This window comes from Silene latifolia, unplaced genomic scaffold, assembly GCF_048544455.1.
Source record: "Silene latifolia isolate original U9 population unplaced genomic scaffold, ASM4854445v1 scaffold_281, whole genome shotgun sequence".
Taxonomy (NCBI): Eukaryota; Viridiplantae; Streptophyta; class Magnoliopsida; order Caryophyllales; family Caryophyllaceae; genus Silene; species Silene latifolia.
In genome coordinates this window covers 97,604-117,366 of record NW_027413223.1, presented here as the reverse complement: position 1 = coordinate 117,366, position 19,763 = coordinate 97,604, and the positions used below count along the sequence as shown (strand labels likewise).

The 19,763-nt window shown below is 40.7% G+C and overlaps 1 protein-coding gene, 1 long non-coding RNA gene and 1 other non-coding gene across 4 annotated transcripts; 1 reads left to right on the top strand and 2 right to left on the bottom strand.

Annotated features, from left to right (window-relative positions):
* Positions 1 to 6: 6 nt before the first annotated feature.
* On the bottom strand, positions 7 to 1,025 carry LOC141639135 (uncharacterized). Its single transcript, XR_012542384.1, has 3 exons — positions 949 to 1,025; positions 765 to 867; positions 7 to 74 (listed from the first exon to the last, which is right to left on the bottom strand). It is a non-coding gene; the product is annotated as an uncharacterized LOC141639135 (long non-coding RNA).
* A 14,786-nt stretch (positions 1,026 to 15,811) lies between these two features.
* LOC141639140 (splicing factor U2af small subunit B-like) lies at positions 15,812 to 19,038 on the bottom strand. 2 transcript variants are annotated; one of them, XM_074448320.1, is made up of 5 exons: positions 18,645 to 19,038; positions 17,956 to 18,042; positions 17,643 to 17,851; positions 17,141 to 17,531; positions 15,812 to 16,052 (listed from the first exon to the last, which is right to left on the bottom strand). In XM_074448320.1, exons 1-4 carry the CDS (start codon positions 18,879 to 18,881, stop codon positions 17,165 to 17,167), a joined length of 900 nt encoding a protein of 299 aa, XP_074304421.1. In that variant the 5' UTR covers positions 18,882 to 19,038; the 3' UTR covers positions 15,812 to 16,052; positions 17,141 to 17,164. The 2 variants fall into 2 exon arrangements, with proteins under 2 accessions (XP_074304421.1, XP_074304422.1); XM_074448321.1 differs by having other exon boundaries at positions 15,812 to 17,024; positions 18,645 to 19,034.
* Positions 19,039 to 19,068: 30 nt separating this feature from the next.
* TRNAL-UAA (transfer RNA leucine (anticodon UAA)) lies at positions 19,069 to 19,151 on the top strand. The gene has a single exon. It is a non-coding gene; the product is annotated as a tRNA-Leu (tRNA).
* The last annotated feature ends 612 nt before the right edge of the window (positions 19,152 to 19,763 follow it).

Here is a 19,763-nt window from a genome sequence, read left to right as displayed (position 1 = left end):
TTTTCAGTCGTTATAGTAGGAACAGGTCCGTCTTCTATATTGACCTGAGTGGTGGTAGTGGCTGTGGTATTCTCCTGTAGTGCATTACAAGTTGATACTTGAGGTGTGTGAGGTAACAAGCAAAAACACATGATGAAAAACAGATAACGAAAGATCGCAGAAAACAATATACCAGCCACAAAAGCCGGAAAAATGTCATTAAAAAAAAAAAACCATAAAATTAACTTTACCAGTGGAAGGTTCAGAATAATTGAGCGTCTACTCTCACCACCTTATGGCTTACAGCTCTTAAACTTTATAGGTCGTGGAAAAACTTTGGGGGGTTATCCAACCCAATAAATTATTCTATGCTCAGCATTGTCATTTTGCCACCCCTAAAGAAATCTAGTTGAATATTTTCAAGCCTTGCTGCAAGACTAGTGCAAATAGTATAGACTATAGAGAGACATAAACTCATAAAGTACATAGCAAAACTTGCCAGATGTACTTGACCAAGGCTCCAAAAGGGTGGCTTAATAAAAACAATGTCAGAGAATTGATGCCGCAACCAAAGAACTCAACCAAGGTATTGAGATTTGACACTTCACAAGCAGGAATAAGCAGTCTTAGCCAGATTAGTTGTAAGACATGACATTGCTTGAAAAGAGAACACAATGTTTAAAGAGTAATAAAATGAGGCTAATATCGTTGCTATTGTCTTTTAGCTGTAAGAGAAAGTTCGAGGATATACTGCGATATATTTCCTGTGGAAATGTCATACATACCTTCGCCCAGAGAGCCATTTCAACAACATCTATTCCAACAACCTTCGGAAGACGACCTAGCATGTCTTTGCAAACATTTAATATACAGAGTAGGAGACGATTTCTGCACATACGTATCACACAAATGAGCTATATAAACATGACGAGTGCTCTACAAAGAGATCAAGGATGCTAAAGGTAATACCTGTCATCAGAATTTCGCATGGTCCACTGTGGAGGAGCGATGGTTTGATTTTTAAGGTTGTCAAACCCCTAAGGAAAGTCATCATATAACAATATGAGCAACATTATATGGATTATAGAACATACAGAAAAACCATAAAATCGCAGAAAGCAAAGAAAAATATAATATTCTGTATAGGTAAATGATACGTGCCTAATGTATAGTCTTTTTGGCCTATTTCAGCACGTATTTCTATGCATTTATATACTGTTTTTATAGTATTTTGCCCCGAATTGGCTACTTTGGTGTATTTTGTCCTTTTTGTAGGGATAATCGCGGAAGTAGCGAAACCATGCTCCATTTCGTCCTTTTTGCATGCATTTAGAGGAGACGGAATTGTCCCAGAGTGAGATGCTGCACTTGAAGTGTCGTCGCACGCATTACGAAGCATTTGGGTGAAGACGTGAGCTGAATTGAAGACTCAAGTGGTCTATCGAGTTGATTGGTGGTCTATCGAGCAGTTTATAGGTCGATCGAGAGGTCCCTAAGCTTCCCAAGACTCGATCGAGCTGTTCCTTACTCGATCGAGTAAGCTGCATTTGATCTGGTCCTCGATCGAGTTCCCAGAAGGTCGATCGAGGAGTCTCTGCTGAGCCGTTGGTCGATCGAGTGGTTTTGCCTACTCGATCGAGAGGATTTCGTCTGTGGGCTTTAATTAGTCCGTGTTTTAGTATATTCCGCATAAACACTTAGGCTTTTTGGCTATTTAACCTATGTTTAACTAGGTTATTAATCATCTTTTATCTTATTCTTCTCTTTTCATCGAGTATTCTTTTTATCTAGTTTTTACTCTCTTCTACATTAGACGGTTACTTTTCGACGTTGGATTTTCTTTGCTCGGATTTCGTTCTTTACGCCGGAAATTGCTGGATTGTAATTCTCTTTCCCTTCTTAATAATAATTAACCTTCCTTTGTTGTTTAATTCTTGTTTTATGTTATTGTCTCTTTCTGCCCTAATTACTATTAGCAATTTTTGTTATCATTTCATTATGTCATCTGCTGGAAATTTACATGCTGTTAGTTTTATTACGAATATGAGTAGCTAAACCCCTTCATGTTGGGATTAGGGGATCTGCGGTAGAATAATGACGACGTAGTGAATGAATTAGACGAATTGACATAAGAGACTCTGTCACTATAGCAATATAACTGTAATTCTCGACCTAGTTGAGTGCACGCTTCTATGTCACCCATTAATCTGGCTACAATTAATCCTGGATCGAAAGATTGGACTAAATATGCCTGCTATAAACAGTAGACTACCCTAATGAGGACGAAAGTTAAGTTAGTGGTATTTTAGGGTGGGAAGTGGACCGAAAGGACCTTCTGATATCCGTCTCACATTAGTTCGTCTAAGTCATTTGCTGCTGAGTTGTTGTACTACCGTAGTGAACCGAATTCCCGGCATGTCCCTCTCTATTTGATAGTTTAAAATCATTTTCTTGCCTTTACTGCTCTTCCTTTATTTCTCTTCCTTTTAATCCGTAGTTTAGAACCAAAAATTAATCAAACCCAATTGTTACCTTAGAATTAGAAATAGATAGCTGTAGTTACATTCCTCCCTGTGGATTCGATACTCGACTGCCTCTACTACATATTTAGTTGAGACCGTTAGGTTTTATTTTTGACAGTGCGCGACGACGTGTCAAATTTTGGCGCTCGTTGCCGGGAGGCAATTGTTCCAATTACTAGCTGTTTTATTTTTAATTCTCCTTTTTAGTTTAAGGAACATCGTTCCTTAGACTGTTCTCATATCTTGTTTGTAGTTTCGTCTTATGCGCAGGTCGCAAGGTGGTCCACTACTACCTTTTGATCCCGAGATTGAGAGATCTCTACGCGTAAAAAGGAGACTATTTCAAGAGCAACAGGCCGAGGAAGAGCCCAGTTCTCGTGGTAACTTTTACGAGAACGAGCTTTTCGAAGACAATCCACCATCTTCTCCAGTTTCCAATTCATCACTTGAGTCTATCACTTTCCCAGAATTTCCCGAAATGGCCGAGGAAGCTACCATTGCTAGTCACTCCGAGCCCACCGCTGACAATCTTTATAAAGGGTTCGAACTGCCTGGAGATGCTAGGAAGTTCGAGCCTAAGCCCTCTTACATTAGCATGGTCGAGAAAAATCAGTTCGGAGGAGCCGCGAAGGAAGATGCAGCTCAACATATGGAGACTTTCATTGATTATCGCTGCTCCATACCTCCTCCCCTTTGGCGTGACAAATGATCGATCAAAGAAACTATGTTTATCTTCTCACTCCGCGATGCTGCAAGGGAGTGGTACAGGGATTTAGACAAAGCTGCTCACGGCATAACAGATTGGAATTCGCTAGCATTGGCGTTTTATAAGAAGTATTTCTCTGCTTCAAGAACCATCGCCATCAGAGCTCAGATAACAAGTTTCAAACAAGGGCCCGACGAGAACTTCCACGAGGCATGGCTTCGTTTTAAGAAACTAGTGCGTACCATACCGCATCACGGTTTCGAAAAATGGAGTCTCAGGCAACCATTTTTACAATGGTTTATATGATGATCACGGGCTATATTAGATGCTGCAGCCAACGGTCGATTTTCCGACAACTTGGGGCCGACGAAAGGATGGAAAATCATAGATGATTTAGCCACTCACCGGGTGAATACGGAATTCAAGGGGAAACCAAAGGAGAGCTCACGAGTCCTCTTCGATGGCTGCGTTAGAGGCCCCATCGCTAGGTTCGACAAGTACGAACTAGGGGAGCTCTAAAGCCAGGGATGTACCAGGTTAATGCCATGACAGACGGTCCTTTCGTCTGTACGAGGTGCGGGGTAGACGGACATGTCGCTGATTATTGTCCTAGTCCTTATGAGCAATGTGCTGCCTTCCAACATTACAGGCAAAACAACACTCATTACGAGCCAAATATCCACCCCAACTTGAGGTGGAGTAACCAGAACAATGTACTCAATCCCACCGCTCCTCCGAATCAGCAGCAACAACCATATATCCCTCCACATCAGAAGCAACAAGGCTATCAGAAGCCTCCGTCTTTTAACCCTCCTAACCACGGTTCATCTTCAAGTGGGGTGAGTGAAATGGGCGAGTTAAAGTCTATGATGCAAGCCATTACAAAGCAGCTTCATGCGAGTGATCAACAAAGAAGCACCAGTGATCAACAGAGAGACGCGACCATAAAGGCACTTGAGACTCAAGTTGCCCAACTCGCCGCGAATCAATCCTCGAGGAAGCCAGGTCATTTACCGACTCAAAATGACAAGAACCCAAATGAGACGGTACATTTGATAGAGTTGAGAAGCGGTCTCTCTTATAAGGGACCAGAAATGAAGAAATCGACTGAAATAGTCAGAATCGATGATGAACAAAGGTGCTTTCGTTAAGAAAAAGGGGCTCACAACGAAGCAGTTACTCGATCGACTGAAGTCTGGTGCTGAAACAGGTCGATCGAGTGGAAACGGTGAAGAATCTGGTCGATCGAGTAGTCTTCTGCTTTCGATCGAGTGAACTCGAAGTCAAGATGGTCGATCGAGTGGGGATGTTGCTCGATCGACTGATGTTGCTGAAGAAGGAGCTCGATCGAGTGACCACACTGCTCGATCGAGCAACATTGATGACGGGAAGCTTATTCGAGAGCCTGCTAGTGCTCGTTTAAGCGATGAATTACCAGAAAGACCTCGTTCGAGAGGTAAGAAGCGCCCGAAGGATACTGAACTCGCTCCGGAAGACACTTTGGAAGCGAGAAACAAGGGACTCGAGATTCCAATTACTGTTCCCTTCCCGAGGCGGCTGCAGAATACCAAGATTAATCAACAGTTTAGCAAATTTGTTGAGCTTTTGAAGAGTTTGGAAGTTTCCGTGCCGTTCATCGATTGCCGACTAAGGTACCTTCTTACTTGAAATTTATGAAAGAGATTTTAGCACGTAAGAGGACCATAAATGATAATGAGACCGTAGCCTTGATCGAGATGGGGTCACCCTATCTCAAAATAAGCTACCTATTAAGCAATCGACCCGGTAGTTTTTCGATCCCTTGTCATATAGGTATGCAGTTGATTGACAATGCGTTATGCGATTTAGGCGCTAGCGTAAGTGTTTTGCCTTTGTCTCTAGCTAAGAGACTTGGTGTGACAAAACTGAGTTGCACCAATATGACTGTCCAGATGGCCGACCGTAGTCTATCACGGCCACTAGGTGTAGCGGAAGACGTACCTGTTAGGATCGGGAAGTTCTTTATTCCCGTTGACTTTGTCGTCCTAGATATCCCCGAAGATGTGCATACCCCTATCATTTTAGGGAGACCATTTTTGTCCACCGCCCGCAATGATAGATGTCGGGGGGAAGACTTTGACCTTCCAGGTAGGGGATGAGGAGCTGACTTTTCGTCAGTCCCAATTCCGGAGGGCTCCCATGCAAGCTCAGCCTTGCAATGCCCTCTCTTCTGTTGACCCTATTATTGACACTCCAATTTTGGAGAATATTGCTGTTATTGCTGACCCTCCGCCTCATACTGAGAGCAAAAAGGAGGAAAATGCGTCTGTTTTCCTTACTGCAGGTACAGATGAAGGCAAGAAAGGAGCTGTCAAGGGACGGGGTGCAGCCATTATCAATCAATCTGGAGCAAAGGATGCCAAAGAAGATGACAGAGGGGCGAGAACGAAGGCGGTTCGAACCTACGTAGATTGGAATTATGTTCCTCCTCCCCTTAGAAATTCAAGTTCATGGAAGTCAAAGAGGACGGTCAGTATCGCTGAAGTGACGTCCTCCAGTCAGAAGCCCACGAAGGGGCTACTGACAGCTGATGGGAATTAAACGGGGAAATGCCCCGTGTAACAAATTGTAATAGATTTTTGGTTTGAATTTCTTTTGAATTTATTTTCTTATTACGTTTTTATTACGACAATTAGCTTAGACAATTCTTTTTAGCATAGACTAAGACTATAGACTGTGTTGCTGCATATTTGGTATTTGGGATATGTTTGGAATTGTTTTACGCAGGTTTGGGGAAATGCACGCATTTCGAGGAAGAAAAGGTAGAAATTCGAGGAAATATACACGAGGAAGTCCTCGATCGAGTACTTTTGTACTCGATCGAGTGAAAGATGGTTCGATCGAGTCTGCTGGCTACTCGATCGAGGAAGGCCACAGAGGAACAGGTCGATCGAAGGGGACTGTTGTTCGATCGAGCAGAGGGACATCAAAAAGTCCTCGATCGAGTGACTTAAAAATCACTCGATCGAGTGAAATGAACAGTGGACGGGAGTTTCTTTACTTAACTCTTTATTTCCGTTTCATTTCTATTTTTTTCCCTAATTTCCTCTAACACTCCCTTTATTACGATTTCCTTTTCCCCCAAATCCCTAATTTTTGCCCAAATTTATCAAATTCACCACCTACATTCTATCACTAGCACTTGATTCTTCAATAGCCCCTTATATTCCCCTTCTTTTGTGCTCGTTTTTGCGGATTTTAAGAGGAATTAGGGTTTGCGGGTTTTTGATTAAAAATCCGTTTTGTTGATTGCTATTTGAAGTTTATTTGCTCTTATTATAGGATAATCATCACCAAGTAAGTGTTTCTATCACATTCCTTGCATTTTCACTTGATTTATGTAGAAATTCTTGAGGTGATTTGAATTAGGGCTCGAAAATTCCATGTCTAAGTCGAATTGTTTCGATTTGATTGTGTTTACATGCCCTTAATTTGCTTATTAATGATCTTATCGCAATTCCTCGGTGTTTTACATGTTTAATTCGATTTTTGTGCGATTTCCGCGACTAGGGTCCCTGTGAGTCGACATTTATCGACTGTAAGACGGTTTTATGCTGCCATGCTATGCTTAACTGCAGTTCTTGACTACCTTTTGCTGCTGTTATCTGTTTTCCCGTCCCCTATCGCCATTACTTGATGTACATTGTTAGGAATCTCGCGCTGTGAGTGATTATTCTCGACTGCCCAGAGTCATACATGCCCCCATTTCTGGTTTCATGCTGTTTTAGCCCTTGGCAGTCGCTGCTTCATCATTTATTCACCACTCACATGCTGTTTTTCGAAAAATCTTTGAGGAATTGTTTGGTTTTGTATGCTGTAAGTCGAATTTTTCGACTAATAGGGCCATTCTTTTTGCTGTCACATGTTGGTTAGCGGTTGTTTTAACCACGGTTAGCAGCATATTCTCTTATTCATGCCCTTTTGACACTTTGCAGGATGGACGCGAGCTCTCTTTCTTCTACTAGTACGTCCTCCAGCCCTTCTTCGAGCGAGCCAGTGGTCCCTGCTGTTGCCACTAGCTCCGCCTTAGTCACCACTGCAGCACCAGTTCTACTTGTCTCAGCTGCAGGGACAGTTTACTCCGCGGCTAGCACAGCCGGGAGCTCGGTTCAGGCTTCACAGGCCATCACCCTCACTCCCACCAGGCCTTTCTCTTTCTTGGATCGTGGACGGACGCCCGTTCCAGCACTGGTATGCCGCCACCGAGACCACACCAAAGAAGGCTAGCCAGACTAGCCATCACTTCCACCCGTCTCGAGGTCATTGTTACGGAGAGGGCGCTCTCACACCTGTTATCATCAAGCTGCCCACGACGTTTCACTTCGAGGCTCACCGGAAACGGTTAGTCGCTTTACTTCGTTGCCCCCTCTCCTCCACCCGTTTCCTTGCGCGGACGACCTAGAGACCTTAGGCATCTACGAGGAGGTCTCGTAGTTTATTAAACGGGACGGGTATGTCGGGTCGATTACCATGCAGAGGCTACCATTCGTACCCTTACGTACGAGTTTTTTAGCTCCTACTCTTTTGACACCGACTCTTACACCGCCGACCACTCCAGCTCCCCGTATTTACTTTCGACTCCGCAACGAGTCACATCACTGGACTTTGGCTCGCCTTTGGGCAGGTTTTAGGCCTAGTTAGTGACGGCCTCACCGCCCCACCTCGAGACCTTCTTCACCACTGGGTCGCTCTCTGTCTCACACTCCCTTCCACTCACGGAAGGGAGCTCACGTTCACTTACCTGCGCCCCGTTACTACTTGCGTTTGTTAGGTGAGACTATTTTTGGGCGCCCGAGCCCAATAACTTGACCAACACCGAGCTAGCGATTCTCGCGGGTACCTCAACATTGACTCCGGTTCCCGTTTGTTCTAAACATTGCCTATCCGGTAGCTCAAAGATTGAACGGAATTGGGACTCGGTCAAGACCGTTTGTCCGCGGCGGGCTAGTTACTAGGATTGCCCGCCACCTTTACCCTACTGACCCTTCACTCACTGCACCTGATGAGGTGGCTTACCTTGACCTCGATGCCATGGCTGTCTTGACCTGGTTCCCAAAGGCGAAGGGGAGCGCGAGGACGTGGAAGATCTGTGGTTCCACGTCTGTTACCTTGCCGTGCTCTACCCTTCCGCCACTTTTACCGCTCCCTACTGCTGCTGAGGGAGCGAGGCCACCTCCACCTACCTACCACCTTACCTTCACCCCTCCCTCTTCTTCCACTAAGAAGAGGAAGCGGGAGGCCGGAGCTTCTTCTAGCTCCCAGGCCCCGACTCAGGCCCAGGCTGGACCGACACCCACGCCTCAGCCTACACCTTCACTCACTCCACCCCCACTTGACCCTCCTTCTGGTTCGGCTTTTCCGGCCAATTTTGTCTGCCCTCCTGCTTTAGAGGCGCCCGAGGATATGTGCAGGTACCTTACTGAGATGAGGCGGGATATGGCTTTAGCTGTATTCCCGCTTTACGAGTTCCATATCCGAGCCCGGCGACCGATTCCAGAGGGGTGGCCGCATCCTTCCTTCTACCGATACCCAGCGGACGGGTACCCTCCGTTCTCTTCTGACTCAGAGGAGGAGCCGGAGGAGACAGCGGTAGCACGAGAGGTGCGGCTACGGGCGCAGAGCGATCAGAGCCGAGAGCCGCCGAGAGGAGCAGAGTGATCCTCCGTTCGTACCCGGTCCGAGGACCACCGGGTGACGACGACGAGTCTCCCCTTGTTTGTTCTGGTTTGGGGAGACCGTTTTGCTGAGTCGGAGTACCTGAGAGACGGCGGTGCCGACGACGAGTAGCTAGTGGTCTACTCACTTCCCCAGTTTTCTGGCTGGTTTGGGGAAGTTCGTGTTTTGTATGTCTTCTTACTCTTTTATTTTCGTCTCTTTTATTTTTATTTCATTGGTTGTATACCCCCATCCCCCATTTTTCTGCTGGTGTATGCTGGAGGACAACGAGGGCGTTGTCCGTTTTGGTTTGGGGAGGGTATTGCATCCTTTTGAGTCTGCATCTGCATTTGTTTTGCATTCACGTTTAATTTTTCAGTTTGCATCTGTTGTTCATTTTCAAAAAAAAAAAATCAAAAATCCAAAAAAATTAGAAAATATTAAAAATTCAAAAAAAAATTCACGTTTATTTTTGCATTTAGGTTGAGTCGGAACGGTAGATTCCCGTGATGAAATTGCACTTAGCTTGTCACATTACTTGAGCCTTGCACTTTCATTGATAGTTATTAGCTTTGTCATACGCATAGTCTACGAATTTCTGTTCAAATAATAGCTGACTGTTTAGACTTGACCTATAAACTGGCAAACTACTTAAAAATTCTGAGTTTTAGAGCCATAACTGGTGACATTCATGACCAGTTCATTAGGAATTTTGAGAGTAGTACTCCTTGCATAGCATGTTTGTCTCATTTGCACATTTATGACATTCAAATTCTCGTCAAATGCACATATTCGGGTCTGCGGTTGGTGTCACATGCAGGGAAGGTCTTGCAATTTCCCTTTCTTTACATTCTTCACCCATTTAGCTCCACATTGACCAAAACTTGCCTTTTTGACCCATTAGCTACATTCCAAACTAAGCCTGCCTAGTCAAGCTAGTTAGTCTGTCCTTTTGTGGTACGTTTTCCGTTGCAGTTTGGTCCGTAATTCCCGTTGGAGTTGGTGTTGTATTAAGGAAGGAGGAAGAAAAGAAAAAAAAAAGTATTGAAAAAAAAAAAGGAAAAAAACGTGAAGTAAGAAAAAAAAAAGAAAAAAAAAAATGAAAAGATGATGAGATTCACGTGAAACAAAAGAAAAAGAGAGAAATTGTGAAAAAGTTGGACCCTCTTGTCAGAGTTGAGAAGATGTTTGAGGACGTATAATCGACAAGAGGGTTGGTTGTTTCAGTTAGTTGTCTCAGACGGTGTTTAAAAAAAGGGAACTTTGTGACCGTCTAGCTCCTCCACCCTTATTCCATATTTTTTGAGGAGATTGTGCTTCCAGTCTAGTGAGTTTTGTGCCAAGTGAAGGGCACCTGTGCTTAGTCTTTCAGTCAGTTTGAGATCCGGATGGTTTATTATGGTCCTGTTAGGAACTAGCTTGACGCTTTTACCTCCACATTTCCATAACTTGTTTTGCCTTTTCTCACCTGAACCTCACTATTCCCATATTATTTGCAAACCCTCGGCTGTGACGGACATTATTGGTTGGAGTGTGTGCATTAGTACTTGGATTGTCTTTCATTTTTGTTGCATGCATGCTATGTAGGTCGCAGTTAGGTGAGTGACTGTCTTTCTTCTCTCTTTTACATATAACATTTGCCCTTTGCTTCATGAGAGAAGAGTGACCACGTGAGAGTCCAGTTTTGTTGGTCTTGCAAGGTCGATAGGTCACTTTATTTCTCGAATGACTTATAATTCGTTTGCGTATTGACTTTGTCTAGCTTTAACTCGTTGATTTCTTTGCATTAAAGTGGTTCAAGTAGACAAGTTAGGCTAGCTCTGAGTTATCATTTCCGTTCCATTAGTGTATAGTTTTGAGTTTACTCGAGGGCGAGTAAAGGTTTGGTTTGGGAGATTTGATACGTGCCTAATGTATAGTCTTTTTGGCCTATTTCAAAGACGTATTTCTATGCATTTATATACTGTTTTTATAGTATTTTGCCCCGAATTGGCTACTTTGGTGTATTTTGTCCTTTTTGTAGGGATAATCGCGGAAGTAGCGAAACCATGCTCCATTTCGTCCTTTTTGCATGCATTTAGAGGAGACGGAATTGTCCCAGAGTGAGATGCTGCACTTGAAGTGTCGTCGCACGCATTACGAAGCATTTGGGTGAAGACGTGAGCTGAATTGAAGACTCAAGTGGTCTATCGAGTTGATTGGTGGTCTATCGAGCAGTTTATAGGTCGATCGAGAGGTCCCTAAGCTTCCCAAGACTCGATCGAGCTGTTCCTTACTCGATCGAGTAAGCCGCATTTGATCCGGTCCTCGATCGAGTTCCCGAAGGTCGATCGAGGAGTCTCTCGCGAGCCGTTGGTCGATCGAGTGGTTTTGCCTACTCGATCGAGAGGATTTCGTCTGTGGGCTTTAATTAGTCCGTGTTTTAGTATATTCCGCATAAACACTTAGGCTTTTTGGCTATTTAACCTATGTTTAACTAGGTTATTAATCATCTTTTATCTTATTCTTCTCTTTTCATCGAGTATTCTTTTTATCTAGTTTTTACTCTCTTCTACATTAGACGGTTACTTTTCGACGTTGGATTTTCTTTGCTCGGATTTCGTTCTTTACGCCGGAAATTGCTGGATTGTAATTCTCTTTCCCTTCTTAATAATAATTAACCTTCCTTTGTTGTTTAATTCTTGTTTTATGTTATTGTCTCTTTCTGCCCTAATTACTATTAGCAATTTTTGTTATCATTTCATTATGTCATCTCACTGAAATTTACATGCTTTGTTAGTTTTATTACGAATATGAGTAGCTAAACCCCTTCATGTTGGGATTAGGGGATCTGCGGTAGAATAATGACGACGTAGTGAATGAATTAGACGAATTGACATAAGAGACTCTGTCACTATAGCAATATAACTGTAATTCTCGACCTAGTTGAGTGCACGCTTCTATGTCACCCATTAATCTGGCTACAATTAATCCTGGATCGAAAGATTGGACTAAATATGCCTGCTATAAACAGTAGACTACCCTAATGAGGACGAAAGTTAAGTTAGTGGTATTTTAGGGTGGGAAGTGGACCGAAAGGACCTTCGATATCCGTCTCACATTAGTTCGTCTAAGTCATTTGTCATTTGAGTTGTTGTACTACCGTAGTGAACCGAATTCCCGGCATGTCCCTCTCTATTTGATAGTTTAAAATCATTTTCTTGCCTTTACTGCTCTTCCTTTATTTCTCTTCCTTTTAATCCGTAGTTTAGAACCAAAAATTAATCAAACCCAATTGTTACCTTAGAATTAGAAATAGATAGCTGTAGTTACATTCCTCCCTGTGGATTCGATACTCGACTGCCTCTACTACATATTTAGTTGAGACCGTTAGGTTTTATTTTTGACAGTGCGACGACGTACGTGTCGTGTCAAACGTAAAGATGAGCAATACCGAGTAAATGTACATCCACCGGGATCATTGCTTTGTTCCATTTCCACTTTCGAGAGATGCTTCACTTGTACATCTCTCTCGCCTTCATGAGCAACAACAAAAAAAAAGGTAAGTTAGTCCAGTTTAGAGCTGATATATCAGAACTGAGAGTTTAACATCCATATCCGCAATCTGCAGAGTCTCAATAGGTCTACCAGATAATTTAATAAACATCTAAATGATTCATAGTTTTGCCACCATTTCCATCTGTGCATGTTTGGAACCAGTTGAAAATATCTTTTACGGCATACATAAAAGATTTACAGCCTAGGCACCTAAAAAAACAAGCCTTTCACACCTCATTTAAAATAATATCAGAAATATTATATAAGAAGTAAATTACCTCAAGAACACCCCCATTAGAATATTTTAAAACACGAAGGAAAGCTTTCGTCCTCTGAGCCTTATGTTTTACTGCGTTAAATGATGGTCACAAAATTAAAGTCGCCGATAACAAATGATGTATGACAAAACAAGGCAACTAGTTTAACATGAAGGAATTGCATAATGGTAGATTGCTTCAACAGATTCAAAGAATTAACTACAAAACAAAGCCAACTAAGGGGTGTAGTACATGAGCACATCCAAGTATGTTACTATTCTAAATTGGTTTCACCCATAATCCCGATCTCGGTCCTTGCACCACAAATGCAGCTAAGATCGCCTCAAAACACAAATGCGCTTTTGTCAAAAACTACATTATATTTAGAGGTATTTGTAAAAGACTAGCTTATATTATTTTTCTTGTTTTAGACTACCTTTGTTTTCTCCTTTTTGGTAAAAACTTCCTATGCTTAAAATATGGGGAGATTTGGTCGATTTAGCGATATTAACCTATCTCACATGACTCTGCTAACATCAAACAACAATGATCAACTACATCAAAACTACAATTTAACTTAAAATAAGCAAAATTTAAGTTTTCACATTTCAATAATAACAACGAACATCTACTAAAGTTAAAGCGAAAAAGTACATCATGTCTTCCCAAAATCGGGCCTAAGCAAGATTAAAACATAAAAGAGTCATGTGAGATAGGTTAAAGCGGAAACTGCCCAAATATGTCTAGACTCTTAGCTTAGGTAGTTATTGACTAAAAATAAAGAAAGCAAAAGTAGTCAAAAATATATATATATATATATATATATATATATATATATATATATATATATATATATATATATATATATATATATATATAGAATTAGGATCACATGAGTCCACCCTATCTTTTTGAGTCCGTGAGTCCATGATATAATATCACACGTTATATTAAATAATATCACAACTTATAGTATCACACGTTGTACTAAACAATATCACAGCTGGAAAAAAACTTTTTGAAAAAAAAAAAAATTGAAAAAAAAAATCGTGATATTGTTTTGTAATACAATATCACACGTTATGCTAAACAATATCACACGTTATACTAAACAATATCACAGCTTTCACGAAAAAAAAAATTGTTAAAAAAAAATTTCGAAAAAAATATTTTTGAAAAAAAAAATTTCGTGATATTGTTTTGTAATACAATATCACAAGTTATGCTAAACAATATCACACGTTCTACTAAACAATATCACAGTTTACACGAAAAAAAATTGTTAAAAAAAATTTTCGGAAAAAAAAATTTCGAAAAAAAAATCGTAAAAAAAAAATTTGAAAAAAATAAATTTTGAAAAAAAAAAATTCGAAAAAAAAAATTTTGAAATTTTTTTTTATTTCGAAAAAAAAAATTTTGAAAAAAAAAATTCGTGATATTGTTTTATGGACTCATGGACTCAAATATTTAGATGGACTCACCGGATCCCAACTCTATATATATATATATATATATATATATATATATATATATATATATATATATATATATGACAAATTATATTGCTTTCCAGTTCCCCCTATGCATTTTTTTTTTTTGATGACGGGGGGTTGAATCCCCCGGGCCCATGCATTCCCGCACCACCACATGGACCATGTAAGCCACCCCTTTCGGAGGCTGCAGTGGCCAAGTGATCATCGCCCCAGCTGGTAGTCGAACCCGGGACCTCTCAACTCCTGCACTTCTGCAAGCTCCAAGGTTTAACCCGGCTACCACTGGACTAACACCACTTGGTTCCCTATACATTCTTATATACACAAATATGGTATGGACTTTATCCGTTTTAAGCGTAAAACAGATAGTACCGTCTTAAGGGAGACTTACTGTTGATAATCCTTCTTCCTTCAAGCTTTAGGAAGATTACTGATTTACTCATCTTATCTCGCGTGAAATGGAGCGAAATGAAGTACTTTGGGTGGAAGATATTAAAGAACATGATGCCTCTTGGAATCTGTCCAAGCTTGGCTACATCAAACAAGACTCTAAAGAGTAGATGGTTACTTTTTTTTTTCCTTTTTTTTAGTTATTAATATATTCTATAATTTCTCTCACAATATTTTAATACTTCCTCCGTTTTATTGAGTTGTTTACGTATTCTTTTTTGGCCGTTCCATTTACCTGAAAAAACGAATGAACCCAGAAATATGAGATGATTTTGCAAATTACCGAGTACTTGTCAAATACCTCTTTCTCGAAGCATTTAGCCTTATGAACAAGTGAACTTCCAATATTATCTTGCGGTAATGATTTTGATTATCTTATCATATTAAACTCCACAGACTAAAATACACACAGACGAAGACGTAGTTTGTTGAGGAGACTTCACTTTACTTTAGGCAATCGCAAAACCAGCTTTCTTTTAATTCGAATCCTTAAAAATTATCGCAATTTACCCAAGAAAACAATAGATTCTTGTCTATGTTATTGAACATAAACTAAAGGATCGTTTGGTTCGAGATGAAGGAATGGAATGGAATTCAATAATCAATATCATAGGGATATAGGGTTCTAAATCCACTCCTTATGAGATTGTTTAGTTCAATATAAATTTGTAAGGGGAAGGAATAGATTTGGAAAGCAAACGGGGAAGATCGGATGTGGAATCCAAAATTCCCCCAACTAAACATTGAAATGGACTTTAATCACTCAAGCAAACACCCAATAAATGCAATAATATTGTTGCTCCAATTATGGATTGCCAATTGGGTAAAAAAACAAAGCGTCTTGCTTGTGACGGACACTATCCGTCACAAGCTGAAGACGGATAGTTCCCCTCTCACAACAAGGCAAGTGGGAGAACAAGTTGGGAAAAATGGAGCACCCTAATAGTGCCACTTGTATATTGTGAAAGGGGCATTATCCGTCTTAAGCTTGTGACTGATAATGCACGTCTCCAATGAGAATTTGTGGTAAAAAAATATGCTTTCCAAACACAAAGTTGGATCATACTCTACAAACCCAAGACGTTTTTAAAAACTTGCCATTTACCAGAGGAAGGTCAATTTCTTGCGATGGATAAACACAGTTAATAGCGGTTTATAGTGATTAGAAAAAGATTCATGAAAGCTGATCCACACGACATAAATGTCATATAGCAACAATATTAAATCAAGTAACTCCACGTTCCAGAAAGCATTAAACCGAAAATTCAAATTACATTCCGAATAACAGCTGCTAAGAACATCCGGTTAATCAACACAAAAAAAAAAAGCTTCAAAACAAGTAAGGTTCTTCAAGCCTCCCATGAGCAACCTGGACAATATCCTGCAAACAGCTCTGTAGATGACAACAGCCAACCTGTATACAAATATCAAAATAAGCTGCTATATTAACATGACCCAGCCCTCTTGCAGGATAACCTGGACCTGCACAATCTTGAAAATTCTATGTAAGATTTATCCCACAAAACAAATCCAGGAAAAAAAAAAAAAGAGCATCCGACATAAGATATGAACCGCTGTGTAACAGAGACAGGATGCTGTCCTAATGAACCATGATGACTAAAACCTAAAATGTCCCGATAGCCGGAACTTCTGCCCAGGAACATATTCATATTGGTTTAGTTTTCTTAAGTTCCAAAGTGAGAAGTATAACAGCTAGATGCACTTGCAACAGTTGCAAGTGAAATGAAATTAGAAATCCAACATTACCTCAATGGCGCAAAGGCTGCCAATGGCAGGGTAAAGGCTGTCACCAGCTTTACACTATGTTAGAAGCATAGATACTCTATTTCCAAACGACCCATAATGAGAAATTATGTCAATATTTGCAGTTACTATTGCTAATGCATAAAATAAAAAGGGCCAGCCAAGTTGGTCATGTTCCAAAGTAACAGTGAGTCTTTGCGGTGATTGCAAATGAAATCAGCGATCCACAGGAATACCCAAAGACTCCAGAATAAGAAAGACAAGCTAACCATACCGCAATATGAGTGCAATCTCGGGTTTGCTGCAAGTTTCTCAGTGGCCAAACGATGAACATCTTTAGACTCGTAAAGATATCTCAGAATTCAAATTCTCTTAACTTCAAGAATGATTTAGAAGAATTTCCCTATTTTTTTTTCTATTTACGAGGAGTGAGAGGAAGTCTTTACATTCCACACTCTCTAATGGGCTTGACACAGAAAGCTGGTTTGTCTAAACAAGAGCGGTTGAGGGAATAATGTTGTGAAGTATGGGGGGAAGGGATCCTTGCAGTATTGTTCTTTAACATTTTAAAATAGGAGAAAAGATTTAACTTTCAATATCATTAAGAGAACCTGTACTCCACCTGCACAGTGGAAAATGGGTAGTAAGCTATAATCTTTTTAAAGCCTAAATTTAAGAGGGGCCAAATAAAAATCCCAATCCTATATGCAAAAAATATAAGTTCACTTGGACACGTACCATAACCAGCAAAACAATGTCCAGTCATGGCTGTTGTTGGTCATAGTCATCCCCATTGTTGTGCTCTGCATTATGGTTGCCAGTATCTGCCTGCTCTTTTTCCCTGTTCCATTGTGCAATCTTGGCCCTCCTCTCCTCACTATTCTCCCTCACTGGACTCCTGCCCTTTCTACCAGCAGGGCTTCGGCTTCGACCCCTATGTCCAGCAGGGCTACGGCTTCTAGGCCTTCTTCCCTTATCATGGTACCGCTGACCTCTATCATCATCTCTTCTACCATAGCCACGACCACCACCACCGCGTCCTTCACCTCGGCCTCGGGGTCTAGGACTGTGACTTCTACTGCGACTGCGCCTACGTCTGTATCTCCCAAACAACTGTCTCCTCAGCTCCCTGAAGAAAGAATCATGAGCACCAATATATGACACCGACAAAAAACCTTCAGATAACAATGACGTTTAAAATATTATTCTTTACGAATTTAAATATGGAAATAAAGATTACCTGCTAATTTTTTTCAAGTGCATAAAATTGCAATAGCCTCCACGGTTGCACTCATTCTCTTCGTACTGCCTGCAAGTAGCTTCACGAAAATCTGTGACTGGGGAGAAGTCAACAATGATAGGACGGCCAGCATAAAACCTCCCAGTCAAGTTGCGGACTGCCTCTCCGGCATGTTCTTCCTCTCTAAACTGAACATAAACATTTCCAACCTGCTCAGGAAGACATCCATGAAAGGAAGGTGAACAAATAGTCAGTAACATGATCAACAAAAACAGAAGTGAATACAAGGGGACAAAAATCAGTTGAGAAGTACCATATGGTCGGCCAAATTGTCACAAATGTTGAGAGACTCAATCTCCCCATACTTGCTAAGTTCCTCGAACAAATCCTCATAGAAATCCTGCACGTAATTCCCCAGATCAGGAACAACTCAACTCCAACGGAGTCAGTTTTTTATATATAAAAAAAAAAAAGTATACATGTGAAAAAAACTGGTACTGAGCAAAAGATCACATCTCCACAATTTTCAGTCGAATCACAACAATCGGTTTTTACCGTCAACAACAGTATTCATACAGAACATTAAATTTTGGGCAAAAGGCTGGTGAATGTGAGCAATAAGGCAACAAAGTGTTGGAAAATAAACCCGAGAATCAACTGCAAGCAATAATTAAAAAACAAAGCAACAATAAGGACTTAATAGATAGTCCCTCTGTTGTTTACCTTTGATTTTGGTACAAAAACAAGGAGGAGGGGCCAATTATTAGATGACAAGTGGACCAAATTGGGTGTGGAGGATCAAACTGCCCACCAAGGGTATTCTTAATATAGAAATATGTAAACAAATGACCGGGAGGGAGGGAGTACTTTTCTAACCCTAAAAAGTTCAAGTAGACTGGTTACTGAAAACGGCACACATCAAGTTCCAATAGAAAGACGTAAACAAATAATTAAGACGGAGGCGATAACAAATCAACAAAAGAAGGAAAAAAAAGAAAGGACCTCAAAGTGTTGTTGGATCTTGCGAGGGTCAAGAGGGGCGCCTTGAGGGTCAACACCAGGGGTCATCATGTCAGGGCGTTGGTACATGTTTGATAGGACGAGGGTTGGGCTGACGCTGGGTTTGGTGTGAAGACGGGAACATCTGTCACCGTGTCTACAGGCACCAATCTTGAAGTAGAAGGGGCAGTTAACCCTGTCTTTCTCTGTTCCGAATATCGATGCCAAGTGCTCCGCCATCTTTTCTCAGATCTATCAATCAATCTCTACTCCTTTCTCTTTCTATCGTCTTCCTTTTCTCCTTTTGTACACGGATCTACTGCCTAGGGTTTCTTATTTCTTATTTCTATCTTCTTTCTCATATGTCGGCCTTTATGATTCATTATGTTTTGTACATATTTAAAACTAAAATATTAAATAAATATCAGCAGGTTTGCCCGAGTGGTTAAGGGGGAAGACTTAAGATCTTCTGCACATAAGTGCGCGTGGGTTCGAACCCCACAGCCTGCATTTCTATATTTATCATTTTATTTTTATTTTTATTGCTGTTAATTTAAGCTTCTATTTATATTATATTTTATTGTTTTTTTTTTTTTAAAAAAAAGATGCACCACCTTACGTTGCGTGTTTGCTATAGTTGATCAGTACTTTTAACATAAGTTTTGTCATTCAATAGCAATTATATCAGTTGTATAACATCAAGTGACATAGTTATATTATGTAGTTAACATTTTCATTGTTACAAGCACCACCGGTTTTCAATTAAATACAAAAAGCTATCTTCGTAAAAATGGTGCAATTCACCAATAGGAACCTTAATTTCTATAACTGAGATGGACCTTTATGGGTTTTGCAGATTATTATGACTTACAACAATTACGTAAAACTGAAAGGTCTTCTCGCAAAATCAAATCCAAACTAAATTCCAATAGAATTAGGAGTCTCTAGCAACGATAACAAAATACGTGATTTTTATACTTCGAATGCACGAGGCACCTAGTAGTATCATCTGTGACAACATCTGTTAGTAGTTTATAACATCATTGAAAACGTTGGGTTACCAAATTAGTATTTTACGGCATTATTGAAAGTATTGGTTTATGTTACCATGGTTTAATAATA

Bases quoted from the DNA above. Each gene is read 5' to 3' on its own strand.
- LOC141639140 (XM_074448320.1), bottom strand. From the start codon at position 18,881: ATGGCGGAGCACTTGGCATCGATATTCGGAACAGAGAAAGACAGGGTT. The intron at 18,043-18,644 runs GTCCTTTCTTTT...AATTACGTGCAG, and splicing joins AGATCCAACAACACTTTGAG to GATTTCTATGAGGATTTGTT. The intron at 17,852-17,955 runs GTACTTCTCAAC...CTTCCTGAGCAG, and splicing joins ACAATTTGGCCGACCATATG to GTTGGAAATGTTTATGTTCA.